The 19,455-nt window shown below is 38.9% G+C and overlaps 2 protein-coding genes across 3 annotated transcripts; both read left to right on the top strand.

The window, feature by feature from the left end:
* Positions 1-266: 266 nt before the first annotated feature.
* Positions 267-14,226, top strand: LOC103465118 (bicaudal D homolog 2 (Drosophila)). 2 transcript variants are annotated; one of them, XM_008409694.2, is made up of 8 exons: positions 267-1,014; positions 3,944-4,156; positions 7,179-7,331; positions 8,257-8,721; positions 9,272-10,270; positions 10,372-10,523; positions 11,683-11,926; positions 12,905-14,226. In XM_008409694.2, the coding sequence occupies exons 1-8, from the start codon at positions 775-777 to the stop codon at positions 12,905-12,907; spliced, it is 2,469 nt and encodes an 822-aa protein (XP_008407916.1). In that variant the 5' UTR covers positions 267-774; the 3' UTR covers positions 12,908-14,226. The 2 variants fall into 2 exon arrangements, with proteins under 2 accessions (XP_008407916.1, XP_008407918.1); XM_008409696.2 differs by having other exon boundaries at positions 11,683-11,914.
* Positions 14,227-15,510: 1,284 nt separating this feature from the next.
* card19 (caspase recruitment domain family, member 19) lies at positions 15,511-19,271 on the top strand. Its single transcript, XM_008409692.1, has 6 exons — positions 15,511-15,595; positions 16,008-16,147; positions 16,649-16,805; positions 16,911-16,973; positions 17,459-17,524; positions 17,624-19,271. The coding sequence occupies exons 1-6, from the start codon at positions 15,589-15,591 to the stop codon at positions 17,731-17,733; spliced, it is 543 nt and encodes a 180-aa protein (XP_008407914.1). The 5' UTR covers positions 15,511-15,588; the 3' UTR covers positions 17,734-19,271.
* Positions 19,272-19,455: the final 184 nt, after the last annotated feature.

The following is a 19,455-nucleotide window of genomic DNA, read 5'->3' on the forward strand; positions in this document are numbered from 1 at the left end:
TAACTCAGGTTCTGCATATGGCGGTCTTGAAAGGTCAAAGTTTTCTTTGTATTTCTCACCTTATGGGGGCGCTCTGCAACATTCAAAGGCACACTTGTGCTGTCTTTCTACCTTTAAACCTCCCATTAAAATGTCTCTTAAAACTTAACTATGATTACGTTCAGAGGAACTGGTAAGGCAGCTCTAAGTTGGATGTAAATATTTTGTTTTCGACCTTTAAAACTGTAGATAAAATTAACGCATTACCTGCTTCGTGGACATAGATGTAGTTTCATTGTAAAACCTCTAGATGGCAGCCTTGAATTAACTTATGTTGTCAGTACGTATCCTCTGGAAGTCACGCTATGCACTCTGGTAGTTGAAGTCAACGTCCCAGCTGTACCAGACCGTCAATGTGACAGTAGCATTTCCTTCAAAACTACAATTCCCTCTACAGTCACGTAGATTTGAAAGCTGTGCGGAGAGCTTTTTCCAATCGATGATCTCAACAGAAGTTTCCTCTGGCTGCCTCATGAAGATACTGAGGAAAGTCATCGAGAATGACAAAACTATTTAATTTAAACGCATTTCGACGTCTCTGACTGGGGAAGAAAAGCAGAAGGAGCAAAACGCCATTCAAACCGCGACAATGCGGTTCAAACAAAGAGGACAGTGATTTGCGGCGTTCCGAGATTTTTTTTTTTTTTTTTTTTTTTTTTTTCCCCTCTAGGCTGCTCCCGTTAAAGCCAAGTCAGGGCTGGGTTCCGTCACGGTTTGAATCGGCGGTTCGCCAAGATGTCTATGGAGGAGCAGGACTATCCCGAGGCGGTGCTGGTGACCGAAGCTGGGCCGCAGTGGCTCCGAGTCGAGGTGGACCGTCTGACCCGCGAGCTGCGAGAGACAACTCACGAAAAGATCCAGGCGGCGGAGTACGGGCTGGCCGTCCTGGAGGAGAAGCAGCAGCTCAAGCAGCGATTCGATGAGATGGAGACGGAATACGAGACGGTCCGACAGGAGCTGGATCAGCTGAAGGAGGTAAGCTGAGGTCTAAGCCACGCAGACGGATATGTTTAAGTGCCGACAGGCTGTCAGTGGTAACCCTAACTGTGACCGGGAGGCACGTTAACCTGGTTAATATCGCACATAGTGGTTCAAATGTTCTGCGCATGTTTAATAATGGTTATTAGCAGGTTAGCTGGGTTGGGATCCGCTAAACAGGGTTTTTTCTTATGCTATAAAAGTAGGCAAAGAAGCAACATCTTGGTCTCTTGCCCACACTTGCCCTTGGTATGTAAAAACTAAAGCCCTCTAGTCAAATCAACCTCAGTAACTTAAGAGAGACAATTGTATTTGCAAAGTTAGTTTGTTGTTTTGTTGTGGGGTCGAGTTCTGAAGAAAAATCTGATGGTGGTTGAAAATACAAACATGCTGCAGACATTTCCTTTTGAGCACTGACAAGTAAATCTTTGGTGAGATAATATCTCCTAATCAGGTTTTATCCACTTCCCCTTTCTTCTTTTTTCAAAGGGTTGTTTAGATGAACATTTCCAGCTCATAACTACAGAAAACTTCAATGTTTTTCCTGCGTGCTCAACTCACTTCAGGGTTACAATACAACCACAGTAAACAGCAGCTGCAGATACTAAAGTAGGTATCATGATAGCAACATTTTCTTTAACTAGAAAAAAATAAAATAATATAATATAGGACAGATGGAAGCGTTTGAAAGCTGAAATTCTGTGCAAAATATATCCCTCAATTTACATTGAAACCTGTGACTTAAAATCAAATAATTCTGGATTACATTCACTAAAATAATCTTTAGTAAATGTTCTGCTTTGACAATGAAATTAGAATAAAAGTGAGATTATTAAATTTTAAAAGTTTTGATAGCTTAAAAATAGAAGCATTTATTGGAAGCAAAGACGATTTCAACCTGCGTACAAATTCAATTTAAATGTTGAATGTTAAATTCTGACAATGAGATATGTTACATTTTGTTTCTTAAGAAATCCATCAATAATTTTTATAGTATATTTATATTTCCTATGGCATATACAACTTATTATTGTTGAAATGATAATAATAACTGTTATTATTATTATTATTTTTTTTTTTACAGGTTTAAATGTTCTTAAAATATAAGTTATAAGTTAGTTATCAGTAATTTCCTGTCTGGGATGAATAAAGTATTTCTATTCTATTTCTATTCTGTTTATGAGTTAAATTCAATACAAACAGTACATGCCTTGAATTCATAGCCTACAGGAAAGTGGTGTGATAGATAAGGCTGCACAATATTTTCATTATTACCTAAATATCACTGCACATAATATGCTTATATCATTTGTCACAGTACCAAGACAGCAAATGTAGCTGGTAATGAAACCTTGGTAATGTTGGGGCGACTGTGGCTGTGTGGGTAGAGTAGTCGTCTTGCAATCGGAAGGTTGTAGGTTCAATTCCAGCTTAGTCCTGCCACATGTCGATGTGCCCCTGGGCAAGGCATTCAACCCCAAATTGCCTACCGAGCTGCATAATGGTGCATAAATGTGTGAGTGTTTGTGAGTGCGAATGGGTGAATGTGACTCCAGTGTGAAGTGCCTTGAGTGGTCAAAAATGATTGGATAAAGCATTATATAAGTTCAGTCCATTTAAATACATTTTTTGTTCATGAAATGGAAATAATTAATTTTACTTTTTCCGTTATCTGGATAGATTAATCATTTGTGTTTGCTATGAACCCAAAGCAAAAAGACATCAACACATCTTATGTCTTTGTTTACTTGCCATCTAAGATCCTAACTTGTGGGAAAAGTCACACCAAGTTTTAAAAAGAGAAGTTCGGTTTTCCCCTCTGAGTGTTCTTGGAGCGTCTAACCACGCTATCAGGAGAGGAACTGCTCCCTGGAGGACTTCCACTTTGGCTTTTTTTAGCTGTTGTACTTGCTAGTTTCTGAATGTTGCTCACTCTGAATTATTCAGCGTAATGGCTCTGTTTTACTGTCCTCCAGCTCATCTGACACACGCCGCTTCTCCGCGTTGGGAATTGCCCATTGTGAGGCGTTTTACTTGCAGTCAGAAGCTTAAATGTTGACTTGATCTTTGTCACAGTGGTCAGAGCAAACATTGATACCAAATATGTTTGATACATTCTTACTAAGTAGGCTAAATATCAAGTCAAAATGAGGAACTTAGTTTTTTTTCCCTCTTCTGAGAGTCTCTATGAGTGACCACTTCAGAGATGTAAACTCTTGTTGAGTTACATCCACTTTAGGTTATTCCGTTGCTCATCACGCTCTAATAATTAAGCGACGTATTGTTGCCGTCACTGGCATCGTGTCTTATGACTCTGACTGTTGATCTGGAGTCATCTCTCCAGCAGCAGCAACCGTGACAGCAGACCGCTGCTTGTTCCTCAAATCACGTCTGAAGTAAACGACCAGTATCACATGCACTCATTAAATTTATTGAGGATATTACTAACTCTATAGATAAAATTAAAAAAAAGCATTTGATTATAAATCACAGCATTTTAATCAGTAAATTGGAACAATATGGGATCGAGGGGACTACACTAAATTGGGCGAAAAGTTACTTCAAGAACAGAAAACAATTTGTGAGGAGTACTTGTGCGTCATGATTTTATGTCATTTTCGAAAAATAAAGCATTATATTCTTTTAAATAAAGGAAACTTTTTCAAAATGTCCTTTATTTGTCCAGTTATAGCTTGATGTTAGATTTTATAAATATGCTGTTTGATTTCAAATTTTTGAGACAATAAAACTGAAAAGGTAGGTTTACTTTTCTTGGCACCAGTGAATTTAAACACGTTCATTTTTCACTAATAAAAAATTATTTTTTGAACGTACAACTAAATCTGCAACTTAAAACAGCTTTTGTTTTTTTAATCCTTGTTGAAATCGGCTTGTTTTCATGTTTCCTGTGTTGGTCTGTCTTTAGGCATTTGGACAGGCTCATTCTACCCACAGGAAGGTGGCAGCAGATGGGGAGAGCAGGGAGGAGTCGCTGATACTGGAGTCTGCCAGTAAAGAAGCTCTGTACCAGCAGAAGGTCCTGGACTTGCAGAATGAGCTCCGACAGGCCAAAGCGTCTCTTTCAAGTGCTCAAGCAGAAAATGATCGCCTGTCTGCCATTGCTCTCGAAATGAGAGAGGTAAACCTCTCCTTTTTTTTTTTTTTTTTTTTTTTTTAGAATGGAGTAATTCCTGCATGGGTTTTTATTAAATCTCTTTTTTATCTATATGAACATTTTCTAAACCAGTGTTTCTCAACCTTTTTCGGGCCAGCGCCCCTCTAGCCCTTCTCCAGGTCCCTCACCGCCCCCCACCAAAAAATTTGTAGGCTACTTTGCACTGACTATTATTTTATTATTAATGTTACTATCATTATTGTAGATGTTTTGAATCGGCGCACCGATTATGTTTTCCCATACACTTCAGCGCGCCTTACGCTCCTTCACCTCGCGCACATAACGAGGTAAATGTAGCGAGTTTTGCCCTAAACGTATCGGCGTCTGGAGGAGGGGGGTTGGGGTGGGGGCGAGCGTATGTTTCTACGCTCCTTTGTGGGGTTGTGCCGATTTATGTTTTCGCATCTACCTGAATAATGTGTAGTTGCRCCCCTGCCCATGGCACTTCAACAATATTATTTTACCTTTTATCTGGAAATAGTGTCTGTTTATTTTTGCCATACASTCCTCTGTATTAATTATTGCTCRAAAGGTCTTGCCATACCAGTKTATTCCTCCGTATTTACTTTAGTTTCTTAGTTTATTCTTGCATTTTGTTTTTCATTCATTTCCATTTAGTTTCATTTGATTAGTATTATCTTCTCTCGGTTTATTGCTATGTTCACTTTAGTTTCTTTCCTGTTGCTAGATTTATTTTATTGTTTATTGATCATCAGTAATATTCATTCATCACCTGCTGCGCCGCTTAATCGTCATGTTTTTCACATCATGTGTTGATTTTTCACGGTTCAGCGTCGGATTCTCTGTTTTTATGCCATAATTCACATCTAGTTTGTCGCTACGTTTTGCCCACGTTTCAGAATTTTGCGCAATGTGCTCGGCTTTTTTTTTTTTTTTTTTAACTCCCTAAGATGCAGGGCGGTCGGGAAACATATCTTTGGTGAAAAGGCAGACTGACATAAAACTTTTAAAACAACGGAAACAATTACGGCATTCTGATTATTGAAATTTTAAAGTGCTGTGGTACCGTTGTTCCATCACACCCGTTTCACGTTGGACCACTTACAGCACCGTGTTAACGCTATAAAATGAACGCTCTCTATCGTGGTATCACCCATGGACGGATTTCTTTATTTAAATGGGTTCATTTTTCAGAGGGATACAAAGTGAAGGCATCGTGATTTTAGTAATTAAGAGCGATTTTCTGTTGTTCTTCCATGGTAGCAGGCTGCTTTCAAACGGAAATAAAACACTTTTGAATATAAATTGCTGCTTTGACATGATCACAGAACTGCCAAAACGTAGCCTACATAAATACCAGACAAAGTGAATCACAGCAGCGTCATCAGCCGGTGTAACGCTGAACTGATGCGGAGCGGAGCTGCGCCATGAAGCTACAAACACTGAATAGAAGAAGAGCTGCCATCGATACCGTTGCAGCCAAGCATGATTTAATGTTACACAATACATTTTTACCAAGTTGCTCAAAGTCTAAACTGGTATTGTTGTGGATTTAAGGTGTAAAGTTTACCTTCGACCAAACGCCCCCCAAAGGCATCCCAGCGCCCCCCTTTTGTAAAAATGTCCGCCAGCGCCCCCTGCCGGCCTCTGAACGCCCCCTGGGGGGCGGTACCGCCCACGTTGAGAACCGCTATTCTAAACAGTCAAGTAAAAGCAGCAATTTTAAGACTTCCCAATGAAGCAAAGAGACAGGCTTAATTGTATTTTTACTGTTGATTTAATTCACTGGAATCACAATCAGCTGCTGCATCTTCTTGTCCATCTCAATAAGAGAACACAGAGCAACTCAATGCATTAAAACTTTTCAATTAGCATGCTTTGTGTTGTGTTTTAGATTAGTCATGAAATAACTTGTCAGTTTTGTCCATTTGGGTTGGCTACAGTCCGTCGTTCCCCAGTAATCTGAAAAGTGCTTCACCAGTGAAGAAAATCTCTTTCCCAGAACTTTTTTTTTTCAGCTCCTGGTTCCTTTGAGGAAAAGGTATATTATGAATGAAAGGTTATTCCTCCCCTTAGGAATAATTCCTGGAGAATATTCTGGCAATCAAAATAAAAGCAGTTTGACAGAAATGCATTTTGAGTTCACAAAATGGGATCAAAGTTTTCAAGATTTATTTATTTGTATTGTAAGGCAGTAATGATAACACTTTATTTGAAGGGGGGTGAATAAGACTAACATGACACTGTCATAAACATGACATAACTCCTGTCATGAACATGAATAAACCTTCATGAATATTTATGACTGTTGTCATAAAGTGTCATTCGGTAAATTATGACACTTTTAATACAAAGTTGACATTCAAAATGTCTTTGTTATGACAACTTGACATTAACCAAGAAATCATTACTGTTTAAACTTTAGCTTTAATAACATAAAGTTACCTAATTTTTAAAGTGCAATCAGTAATACTTTTATAACAAATTTATAACAGTAATGATTTCTTGGTTAATATCAAGCTGTCATAACAAAGACATTTTCAATAATGTCAACTTTGTATTAACAGTGTTATAATTTACCGAATGACGCTTTATGACAATAGTCATAAATATTCATGTTTTATTCATGTTCATGACAGATGTCATGTTTATGACAGTGTCATGACAGTCTTATTCACCCCCTTCAAATAAAGTGTTACCACAGTAATTTCCCCCTAGCGAGGTAGTAGTGTTTGAAACAACAAAGGGGTCAGTTCTGAATTTGTCCAGGAGGAAATGTGACGTAATGGTCCATAGTTAGTAAAACAGAGGATGTCCTCAAAAGTCTCTTTGTAGCCTGAGTTATTAAGTGGACAGAGTCCTCCTGCTGTCATTTCCTCTCCAAGTCTCAACCTGTGCTCTGTGTTACACGGTGATCCTAATTTGATCTGGAATGAGTTGATAGTTCCCACAATAACTAAAGTATATCCAGTGTCCAGCTGCAGAAACATAAAGTTATTCCTGTTCTGACACTTTTTCTGTCCAGAATTCGGATGTGGCAGAGCTGCAGCGGGTTCAGCTTCGAGACGACATCAGAGAGTATAAAGTTCGGGAAGCTCGACTTCTCCAGGACTACACTGAGCTGGAGGAGGAGAACATCTCCCTGCAGAAACAGGTGTCTGTTCTGCGGCAGAACCAGGTGAGACGAGCAAAGTCCCAAAAATGGATGATGGTCATGAATTTCTTGCACGTGAATCTGATTCTTTTACTGTGTTACGACTAAGACAGTGACACACATCGGCTACTACAGAAATGAAGCAGATGCTTATAGTCTTATGTTGTTAAATAAACTGGTTTCATCAAATGTTCGGAGGTAAAATTTATGATATAAGAAATATGTGCATAGTTAGACAAATTTGTTAGTAACCTGGTCAAAGAGGTTTAAAATTTTTGAGACCTTTTAACTTGAGTTCAGTGAAGGAAACAAATTCTGCATTAAGAGAAAACTGTTTTAGCTGAACCACATATTGCACTTTTCTTGGTATGTCTAAACGCCGTGCCTGGTAACAAACATTGATTTTTGCCATGCCGTCTCAGTCCCTAAACATAAATCCTATTGAAAACCTGAGAAGTGAGCTGAAGAGAGGAGAGCATAAACGGACGACCTGGAGGGATTTTACAGAATAGAAATGATGGGAATCTTCAAAGATCCTTTTTCTGTTTTCTCTATCCTGGTGAGATGTTAGAGCAGGGATGTTTGAAAGTGTTGATTCATTGCAGGGTGCAAACTCTCCTGACTCTGCTGATTTTGTTCACAATTATTTTTTGCATTGAATTTATTTCCTCCATTAGATAAATGTGGATAAATTGGCATGTAGTGGCTCTGTTCTCAACATGAATAAAGGTTGATACACAAATAATTTGACATTTAAAAAAAAAGTTTAGAAACATGATTTACTTGGTGTGTTTTTTCTCCTGCACTCCTCATCTAAAAATCTTTAATGCTTCTGTTGTTGGTTTTTTGGAAAACTCTGAAGTTCCTTTTGCCTGTCAGCACAATTACAGAAAACCTCACTCAGCAAAGTGAAATTCTTGCTTTATGTATAATTTGACAATGTGTACAGGTGGAGTTCGAAGGTCTTAAGCATGAGATCCGTCGGCTGGAGGAGGACTCTCAGTGTGTCCAAAGCCAGCTGGAGGATGCTATGCGTCTGAGAGAAATCGCCGAGCGGCAGCTCACAGAAGCCTTAGAGACGATTAAAACGGAGCGCGAGCAGAAGGCCACGCTGCGCAAAGAGCTCTCCCACTACATGACCATTGGGGGGTCCGTGTACAGCAGCTCTTTTAATATCTCCATCGACAACCCAAAACTCCACGAGGATCCCTCCACCATCCACGAGCCTGACAACGACGATCTGATCAGAGGCTTCGAGAACGGCCTGGTGAAGATGGGCGACAGCGACGAGGACAACAGAGCGCTGGTGAACAAGAGAGGAGAGGCCTTCAAGCCGGCTCCTAGCTTGGTGGATGACCTGCTGAGTGAGCTCAACATCTCTGAGATACAGAAGCTGAAGCAGCAGCTTGCTCAGGTATTTGATGCTGAGATGCGCTTTGAGTGTAATTGTTTTATTTTCTCTGAAAGCAGTATGTTAAATAAGCCATGTTTTTTGGCTTATTTAATCAAAAATGAATTTTGCTTGGAATAGTTTGTTTACCGTTCCTAACAACGTGGTGGTTTGATAGTGTGAACGAAGCCAGGACTTTACTTTACCATTAATTTTAAGACGTTATGAAAATGAAATCTAATTATATAGAGTTTCAGTGTCTCATTCTTTCAACACTCCAGAATTATCACTTCTAAACTTATCAAATTATATTTAGTTCTGCACTGATCTGTGGTTGAAGCTGTGCCTTAATGATGGGCAACAGAACAGTTCGATAACATATTGAGAAACTAAAAGTCTCAACAACAATGATTGAAAAAGATCCTGACAGAAATAAGTTTGTGTTATGAGACTGAGCAGATTAGTACCAGCAGTGGTTAGTAACACAAACTTTCTCGTATGGGATTGAATAGATATTTATTAAGAGAAATGGTGACCCGCGTCATTTACGAGGTTTATTTTGTTTGTGCGTCAGATTGAGCGGGAGAAGATGGCCCTGATGAACTCGTTGCAGGAGAGCCAGAAGCAGCTGGAGCAGGCCTACGGCACGGTGTCCGAGCAGAAGGAGACCGTCAACAGGCTGACTGAAAACCTAAGCGCCATGCGGAAACTCCAGGCCAGCAAGGAGCGCCAGTCTGCCCTCGACACCGAGAAAGACAGGGACAGCCACGACGACGGAGATTATTACGAGCTGGACATCAACGGGCCGGAGATCCTGCAGTGCAAGTACACGGTGGCCGTTTCCGAAGCCGGAGAACTGAGGCAGGAGCTGAAGACGCTGAGGGCTCAGTACGAGGAGTGTCGAACCAAGTACGAAGACGAGCGAGCGCGGTTGGAGAACGACGTCCAAAACCTCAGGTCAAAGCTGTTCTCTTTGGAGAGGATTAACCAAGCGGACAAAGCGGAGGTGTCCCGCCTGGAGAAGGAGCTCCGTCTGGCCACGGCGGCTGCAGGAGAATCCCTCGGGAGCCTCAACGTTGCCCAGGATGAGCTCATAGCTTTCAGCGAAGAGCTGGCCAATCTCTACAACCACGTGTGCATGTGCAACAACGAGACTCCCAACCGGGTCATGCTTGACTACTACAAAGACGGCAAAGCCTTGGTGAGACGAGGGCAGGAAGGGAAGGAGCAGCAGACTGTGCTTCTCACCAGCGGGCTGATGGGTGAGAACGACAATGGAAAGTCCGAGTCCTGCAGCATTCTGGTGACCGCTGCAGCTCCAGAGCATCGCCCTGAGCCCATGAACATCTACAACCTGGTAGCCATCATCAGGGACCAGATCCGCCACCTGCAGCAGGCGGTGGACCGGACCACAGAGCTGTCCCGTCAGAGGCTCGCCAACCTGGAGCTGAGCGCCGTGGCAGACAAAGACAAAGAGGCCTGCATGGAGGAGATTCTCAAACTCAAGTCGCTCCTCAGCACCAAAAGGGAACAAATTGCCACTCTCAGAGCTGTGCTGAAGGCCAACAAACAGGTCAGAGGAGGATTTTACATTTCCCATCTGTCTCATATGTATCGTCTGTCACAGTTTTCAGAATCGCAAGTAATTAATGTAAATGTAAAACGTCCATTTAGACAGCAGAAGTCGCCCTGGCCAACCTCAAGAGCAAATATGACAGTGAGAAGGCCATGGTTACCGAGACGATGATGAAGCTCCGGAATGAACTCAAGGCTCTAAAGGAGGACGCGGCTACTTTCTCCTCTCTTCGAGCCATGTTTGCTACAAGGTAAAATGTGAAGACAGTCGTTTAAGGTCCTTACCACTTCTTAGCAGAAGAGAGAATAAGCATATTAAAACAAACTATTACTTTTGACCATAGCTTACCTCAGACAGATGGTAATATAATTGAAAAGATAATTAGCTAATACGTCACTAATTTATTGCAAAAGTGAAACTCTGATATTGATTTATTACACTCAGTAGTATTTGGCAACAATTTTCTGTAGGTCTGTTAAGGTTAATAAGTGTAGGCTTTGCATGCATAAAAACCCCAAATTCACTTTCTCGGGAAATTAGAATTTTCAAAAGATTAGTGAAAAATGAGAGACGTCTTCTGGCCTACACAGTTTTGGGGTAGACTTCTGTCTGAGGAAAGAAAGTTGGCCACAATAAGATTTGGCTAAAAAAAAAACATGGTGTCCTGAGAGAGCTATAAATGTACATTAATGTGAAATTGAGTGGAAGAAAAAACTGGGGTGGCAAAAGGTGCACAAGGAACAGGAATAACTGAACCTTTGAGATGATTATGAATCAAAGCAGAACATGAGCTACAACTGTGGCATTCGTTGTTTTAATCCACTCCTGAAGAGAAAAAGAAAGACTGTTGCTTTTTTAGATTCAAGTAAATTTTGCTTTTTATTTGGAGTGTGAGAGGCACCAGAATGATCAAAATTCATTCTCTATAGTTTTTTTTTTATAAATCAATAAGCTTTTAGATATTGTAATTTGTTAAGTGGCACCGGTAACTTTCCCTATTCAACTCAAACATGAAGGAAAATCATGAGACTTGCCAACAGTGTGCATACATATTGTCAGCATTTAAATTTTAAAAGCAGCTCCAGATGACATAGTAGTTCTTATTTAGCACCTCTGAATTTTCTGATATTGCTTTTTTTTAAACGACTAAATAAAATCTGAATCTCAGAGCTTTTCCTTTATAATTATGTTGTCTTTCTATCTATAAAGACACAAAGCATTGTGGGAGCAGTCTGATGTAATACTGACTCAGCTTGCAGAAAATCCATCCTTCCATCTGGAAAAGTTGTCTTGGGAATAAAATAACATTCCTCCCCCTACTGGCAGAAATGTGCATCCATGCCATCTTCCTTTTTTCCCCTCTCCTACGTCGTTCTAAACCTCCTCTTCTTCTTCTTCTTCTTTCTCAGATGCGATGAGTATGTGACCCAGCTGGATGACATGCAGAGGCAGCTGGCTGCAGCTGAGGACGAGAAGAAGACGCTGAACTCACTGTTACGGATGGCTATTCAGCAGAAACTGGCTTTAACTCAGCGCCTCGAGGATTTGGAGTTCGACCACGAGCAGGCACGCCGCAACAGCGCTACTGCGGCGGGAGGAAAGGGCAAAGCAAAGGGCAAGGGAGCTTCCTCCGGCCACCATGTAAGTCAGAAGGTAAACTGCAGGACTCACAGCAAATGAGATGCTTTTTACATTTCCAGAGCTTAAGATGTTATTTCTTCTGCTTGGCCATCTTTGCTGTAGCTAAAACTTCTAACACCAGGTTCCTGATCTTTTTCTGCAATTATTAATCATCTGTTGGGTTTGAATATTTGTCTATTTACTAGGAGAACATACAGCATCTACTTACAGGGTGAAGGAACAACAGTTGTTTTTAAATGTGCATTTATATAGTTTATAATACTTGAAACAACTTTTAAATAAGCACATTGTTCATTTTCTGACTAACATTTAGTCCTGAATCTATTTCAGATGATCTCTAAAATGTAATCCGCAAGAAATGTAGGCTGTAACTGGACCTCATGTTGACCTCGTGTACAGTATTTAAAGAGGATTCAAAATGAAATAAAGCTGAAAATAAGAGCTAAAAGTACAGTGGGATCAAGTGAGAGTAAAACACAAAACTAAAAATCACTGAAATATGTAACTGTAATATAACTAGCAATTTTAGGTACTTTTTAATAACAGATACAGTTTACATTGCAGACTGCGTTTAGGATGTTATATCAACAGCTGAATTGATTAATATGGATAACATTACTGTGTTTTTTTTTTTCATGACCATAGATTTCTAAAATATTGCCATTATTCTCTTGCCAAGCATGTTCTGTAACAAATTTGTGCTCTAAAAAGAAAAAAGGATAAAGTACAGCAACTTTCCAGTAATACATTCAATCCTCAGTATTAAATGAAAGCCTTGTAATTGCACAGAAGTCATTAGTTACTCTACAAAATGCAGTGATTCATTTCCTAAATCTTCTTGTAATTCTTGTTTTGTGATAAAATCAGTTATTTATTTCCTCGCATTCCTGTTTGTTTGCCTCAGATATTTCCAGTAGTGTCCATTTTATTCTTAAACTTCAGATGTCAGTAGAAGCTGAAACGCTGATCATTTTCTCTTTTCCATTGCAGTAAACCAGTCAAGACAAGTGACCTTAAAAACAAAGAAAAAGTCCGTCAGTGTGACTGTTGACACACTCCAGGTTACAAAGACGAGAACTCAGCCACCAGTATTTGCCAAGAACATTATAGCAGGGTGCCGTAACACTTAATGCAGTTTTTGTCACAATGTGAGGGAGGAAAGCGACCCGACGCACCAGCGTCCCTTTGGATTTCATCAGTCATCCAAGTAAATGCACCACTGATTGCTGAACCAGAGGAAGGGCAGAGATGGATTCCTCGCTGATTACGTTTGTCTGTTACCACAACTGAGCACTTTTTATTACTTATTCCTCCTAACAGATTCCTTCTTTAAATTATGCTTGTGTTATTCAGTATTTTTAACTGAGATGTATGCTTTCCCACCTGCTCCCTGGTCAAACATTGAGCTCTCTGAATATATTGTAACCTAATTTATTTTTAGCAGTGAAGTAGGAGATTGTTAGTTTTTAAAAACAAAACTATTTGTCCTATTGGGTAAAATTCGAACGAAAGAGACGAAGGAGTTTCACAAGCCCTGTTTTCTTTCGCCTTGATCCGTTTTCTTTTTTGTTTTATTTTTAATCATAGCCGGTAACGGAGCAACCAATGTGCTGACCAGGTATAAGTTTTCAGGAATTGATGTTACATATTGTTATAACCCTAACGTAGGGTGATGGAGTGGAGAGCAGATTTGGTTTTGTAATCAGCTTGGCAAAAATGTGGCAAAAATTCAGCTGTGCCAATTTTTTGCACATGGACTGGGTTTACTCAGTCCATGAGTAAACCCAGTCATGGACTGATTTACGAGGACCAGTCATTACTGTTCCTCGTAATGACTGAGGAACAGTATTTTAATGCAAATTTATTTAAAGCTGTATAAGTTAATAAAACATACTAGTATTCATTCAGATTTTATTCCTGAAGAGGTTTTTAAGTACTTTTTTAATACATCTTTTTGTATTTGCATTTTGGTCATACAGTATCAAGTGCAGTGCCATTGTGTGTTTTGTTTGTACAAGTGCAATTTGCAATCCTGGCTGAATAAAAAAAAAAGTGTTTGTGCTTTTTAAAAGTATTAATTTTTACATGTTTTATTGTGACTGCAATTGTATTTATTTGTGTCTGTCCAGATAACAGGATTCGTTGTTCTCTTGGTAAATGAGGGAGTTCAGATTTAGCTGCCTGGTTACAAAGTAATGATGGATGAGCTCTTGTTTAAAACAAAGACGTACTAGCAAAGTTTGTTTGTTGGCTTCTGTTACTACCTCCAGTTATAGCTGGTGAAGAAATAAACCTGACTTTCACAGCTCTGAGGAGTTTTGTGTTTATTTGAGTTACTGGCCTTTCCAGTCTTTAGTGCTGAACACTTTTAAAAGTTTATTTCCTAACATGCGGATACACAGCCAAGCCAAAGTATTCAAGTTTAATCACCTGTTTTCCTTTTGTTACAACCAAAAATGCTTGTTTTTATTAGTGCTTTATTTTATAAACCTACAAAAAAACGCACATAATTGTCAAGAGGGAGAAAAAATATTAAGTTTTCCCCAAAAAGAAATGTGATGTGTGTTATGTAAATTTGCATTTAGCCCCGTCTCATGCTGTCCCTGGGTGTAATTTCAGCAAATTTATGTTTTCCGTGAAAGCCACCTTGTATTTAGTTGTCAAAAGAAATTTCTCTTTATGATTTCGTACTGCTTTGTGTTGGTATATTGCTTTCAATACAAGTAAAATGCATTCACAGTTGTTTGTAGTGTGACAAAATGTGAAGTTCAAAGGCTATGAAATCCTTCTCAAGGCATTTTTTGCCAAAGGTGAGACATGGTAGTGGCAGTATTAGGCTGTGGGATCCCTTTTTTTTGGCAGAGAAACTGTAGAGAACCAAATTAAGAAAAATAAACATTGACAAAGGATGGTTTCGATCAAGGTAAATTCTAATGGTCTAAATCCAGTTTAGAGTCCATGGAAACATTTTGAAAATTACTGCTCACACATACTTTCCATCCAATCTTACAATATTTTTTGAATGAAAGAATGTGAGCATCTTTCAGACCCTAGAAAAGCTGATACAGTCCAAAAGATGTGGTTCCACAAAAAGGATGTAAAAATGTGCACTGCAAAAAAAAACAAGCAAACATGCATTGTCTTCTTCCACTTGACAATAATTGTCTGTTTTGCCCAATCATGAAATCATTCAAATCTAGAGGCCTTATAAATTTAAACTAACCCACCTAATACTACATATCAACAAGTGCTAAGAACCAATCAGCAGAAAAAGTTGTATTTCAAAGAACTGTTTGCACTTCTTTAACTGGTTTGCTTTAAAAGTCCCACTTTAAAAGTCCCACTGATAGAATTAGATAGTGAAACAATAAAAACATTTACGTACAAATATTTACTGAATAACCATCTGAAGATGAAAGAAAGTCAAGAACTACTCAAATAAAATGTATTTAAAATTTATTGACAATTATGATCAGGTTTTTCTAAAAGCAAATGAATATCCGCTTAATTTGAAAACTAAATGCCTACAGTAACGTACAGAACTGTTTACCCCCTCTGGCTGTTGAGCTGAAAATAGTCTCCCTTTTTTGGAGAACGTTGACGTTCAGTTTTAGCGACGTGGTGACGTCAGAGGGTGTGTCCAAACAGAGGACAGAGAGGGGACTCATTCTACAATGGGAGGTTTGTGCCTTTCTTTGACTAATAAAACGAAATAAAAGTTCATTTTACCACGAATCTTCCCGTCTGCAATGTTATACCCTGTCCGTCACGTCCATATGACGGCCATTACCGCACCAGTGCCGTCGTGGCGTTTTGTCTCGCTTGGTCAAAGACGGTGAAATGTCAATGTTTTGTTTTCTGAAAAGTTCTCAAAATACCCATTTGACAGAAGTGGAGCCCGAGTCTGAACTTTTTATTAATAAAGGTTTAATTCGGCAGGTTTTCAGATGCCCCACGAAACTTTTACGCGCTACAAAAACGCTTTCGAAAATGCTCAAATGTATTCTCTTTTAGCTTTTTTTTTTATTTAATTGAAAGCTAGTTTATTATCTGACAGCTGAAAAATTAATTTACTTTTCTCTGCTACTGACAGATAGTTTTCGCGAGCAGCTGCTAGAGGACACTGTCTTCCTCAGAGCTGAGCAGAGACTGGACACGGAGCTGGTGGACAAACTCATCCTGCAGCTCAACAGAATCTACCCGCAGATCCTCACCGACAAGGAGGCCACGAGAGTAAGTCCCACTGATGCGTTCACTGTCTTAATCACACCAGGCTGTTTGCACCACGACCGAAAAATGTACGCAAAATCCTTAAAATAATTGGTTATTATTACATCGGGTGACCCCAAAATGCCTCACTTCTGTCCCAGTGAGCGTTGATGGTTTATTTTGACTTCTCCATCCTGGTCACTGTGCCTGGTGACAATAAAGTTGTTTCAATTTTTTTTGTAAATGTTGCTCTGACTAGGTATGAGCATAATAAGACCTTTAGCTACATTAATGCAGGCATTTCATGTTCTGTCTCCTTTGACGGCATGTTGTGTTTTCCATTTTGAAGAGTGGGGGAGTAAATAAATGTATGTCTGTGCCATGTCTCTCTCTCTGTAAAACTGGTAATTAGTGACTATTTTAAGACTTTCTGCAGATATTTAAAACATTTGAATGCGTGACACGAGAGCCCACAAACTACAGTTTGATTACAACTGAGAAAAAGTACGCGCATTTGTTTGTCAGTTCAGAAATTTGGACGTACCAACAAGCGTCCGCCTGGGTGAACTCCTGACACATCTCCAGGGGAAAGGTGATGAAGCCTGCAGGGAGTTTTACAGAGCGCTCCACCTCCATGTGGAGGAGGTATACTACAGCTTGCCAACACGGCTACGCCTCAGAGGTTTGTCAAAACAATTTTATCTCGGGTCATACGTCAGTTAGTTGTTTAGATGTTTCAAAAATATTTCTTGAGACTTTTTAATATTTTGCTCCATCCATATCCCAGATCCTTTGAATCCACTCACAAGTCCACAGATCCACTCACAGGGAAGCGTTCTGAACGACAGAGGTAATGTGACACCTATGCAGGTTTTCTCTCTGTGTTTGGGTTGTTAGCATTTTCAGTTTGCGTAAGCAATGTTAGGAGACACAAAGATTCCACTTTGCAAGCATTTGCCGCAGCTACATAAGCTCATATTTCACCACGCAAATTATTTCTATGCCTTTTGCCTTTATGCCTCATGACGTTATGAGGACCTAGTATTCCACATACTGATGGCTTTCAGCCTTTTTTTTTATTTTCTGAAGAAGAATTTAATGTCTAAAGTTGTTTATGTTTCTGAAATGGTTATTTTATAGACTAATAAATCAATATTTTACATATCTACATTGATTTTTTACATTACAATTTGCCTTTGTTTTAAGATGTCAATGAACTTCAGAGTGAAACAACTCTTAATAATGTAATAAGTGCATTATTTATACAGAATGTTATCTATCATGGAACGAACCTGACTAAAAGCTGACCTCTGTATTCCTATGTACACTTTGCAGGTCCTCTCTTTTTCCTAGGCTGTTTCGGCTTTGCTGTGGGAATAGCTTTTCTCTATTACTATGACGGTAATTTTATTTTCAGTTAAATTGTTTAATACGACCAGTTATACAATATATGTAAATGAACTGATTTGATGTGAAGAAGGTGCCTTTTTCTGCTTGTAGAAGCTAAAGTGTCGGGAGGCAGCCGGGCCCTTGGAATGGCCGCCCTCGGTCTGAAGAGAAAAGCGCAGGAGGTTCTTATTTGGTACACCGAAGAGGGCATAATGAAGTAATAAGGGTCATCTCCATACTTGGTGCGTCAGAATTTCTGACACTACAAAAAAAATATGTGTTTTTTTTTCTGATTTTGTACACATTATGAACTATGCAAAGTACGTATTGTTTTTGCTACTGATCTGAATGACAAGGGGAGACACAGCTGACACTTAGGTCACACTTAAAATATTGCTAAGTGGTTTAGGGATGAATACACTTGAGGGTAATACTGTGCAATAAAATAATGTAAATGATTTTTATACATAAATTTACCTAATTCTATGCTAATTAAAATAATCAAGGGATGGTGAGTTCTTAAATAAAAGCACCAACCTCTGCATTTTTTTGTTGGTGTTTGAGTTGATGAAATGTTAGGTTATTGGTTTTAGTCTGTGCTCAGTGTATTTCTGTATGTAATTTACAGTCCATTGAGACCACATTTTAATATTATGTTTTGGAACAACCACAAATTTTAATATATTTTATTGGAATTCTGTATGACAGACCAAAACAATATAGTTTATAATTATATTTATAATGACTTTCAACTTTTTTCTACCAATAAAAACCTAATCTTTGTCAGATTTGCACAAATAGACATTGAAATATTTTTCTAATTCTTCTTTGCCAAGTTGCTCAAGTTGTGTGATGGGATAGAAGTTTAAGACTTGCTATAAATTGTCAAGTGCATGTTTATGTGTCTGCTACAAGATGAACCTCTGATCAGTTTCTTTTGCAGCCCTTAGCAAGTTTTCATTCTCAATCTCCCAGACTTTTGTTCCATCTATCATCACCTCTACCCAGCTTTAATGTTTCTGCTGAAGACAAGTATCCCCACTGCATAATGATTCTCCTACCACCATGTTGGTTGTGACATTTTGCATGTTGGCCAAAAAATGTTTGTCTTTGTAGGTTTGCATTGCAACAAACATTTTCGATTCTCAGATAATATAGTGCTTTCCTAAATATGCAATGTTGGTTTACACACAACTCTTTAAATAATTTACTGTGGTTGTTCACTAATGTTCTCTAACAGTCCCCTAACGCCTTCACAGGACAGCTGTATTCATAGAAATTAAATTACACACAGGTGGAAAATAAAAAAGTCTGTGATCGTAGCATGAAAAAGATTTGGAATAGTTCAAGTAGCATGGATGCTTTTACCAGGCACCATATGTAAGAAATGCTCAAATTGGCGTAACAACATAAAGCCAAGTAAAAACAGATGGTCACAAACCTGTTTCCGTACCGCGATTACCATCTTGTGGACATGAAGGAAACTACATTATTAAACTTGTATTGAGTTTCATGGGGTCTTTAAAAATTGTTTCTCATATTCAAGCAAACAAAAATTAAAGCATGAAAATCTAAACAGCTTCAGATATTGCTAGAAGTATTTACTGGACTAATAATGTGGTAAAAGCGTGAATAGTTATCACGTGATACTCTCCGCCAATAATATCGCGCTTTTGAACGCAGTGCATTATGGGTATAGTTGTTACTAGGAAAAAGAGTAAAAATGAACAAATAAAATTATGAAATTTGTTGTTAGTTATCTTGATTCTGAGTTGATTTTTCTGTAAAATAATACAATTTTGTAGTTTTCTTATCTCGGTAAATGGAACCGTAAGTGAAACTGACGGTGAAGGTCGGTGTATATATAGTGTCGGAATAACTTTGAGTTTGTGTGTTGTATGAAAGGAGAGAAGGTTAGCACTCCCCTTGACAAGGATGGAATT

The sequence above is a fragment of the Poecilia reticulata genome, linkage group LG5 (assembly GCF_000633615.1).
Source record: "Poecilia reticulata strain Guanapo linkage group LG5, Guppy_female_1.0+MT, whole genome shotgun sequence".
Classification (NCBI taxonomy): Eukaryota; Metazoa; Chordata; class Actinopteri; order Cyprinodontiformes; family Poeciliidae; genus Poecilia; species Poecilia reticulata.

Excerpts from the sequence above, each read along its gene's own strand:
- LOC103465118 (XM_008409694.2), top strand. The coding sequence starts at position 775 with ATGTCTATGGAGGAGCAGGACTATCCCGAGGCGGTGCTGGTGACCGAA. Across the intron at positions 4,157-7,178 it reads TTGCTCTCGAAATGAGAGAG|AATTCGGATGTGGCAGAGCT; the intron begins GTAAACCTCTCC and ends TTTTCTGTCCAG. Across the intron at positions 8,722-9,271 it reads TGAAGCAGCAGCTTGCTCAG|ATTGAGCGGGAGAAGATGGC; the intron begins GTATTTGATGCT and ends TTTGTGCGTCAG.
- card19 (XM_008409692.1), top strand. Across the intron at positions 16,806-16,910 it reads AACACGGCTACGCCTCAGAG|ATCCTTTGAATCCACTCACA; the intron begins GTTTGTCAAAAC and ends TCCATATCCCAG. Across the intron at positions 17,525-17,623 it reads TTTTCTCTATTACTATGACG|AAGCTAAAGTGTCGGGAGGC; the intron begins GTAATTTTATTT and ends TTCTGCTTGTAG.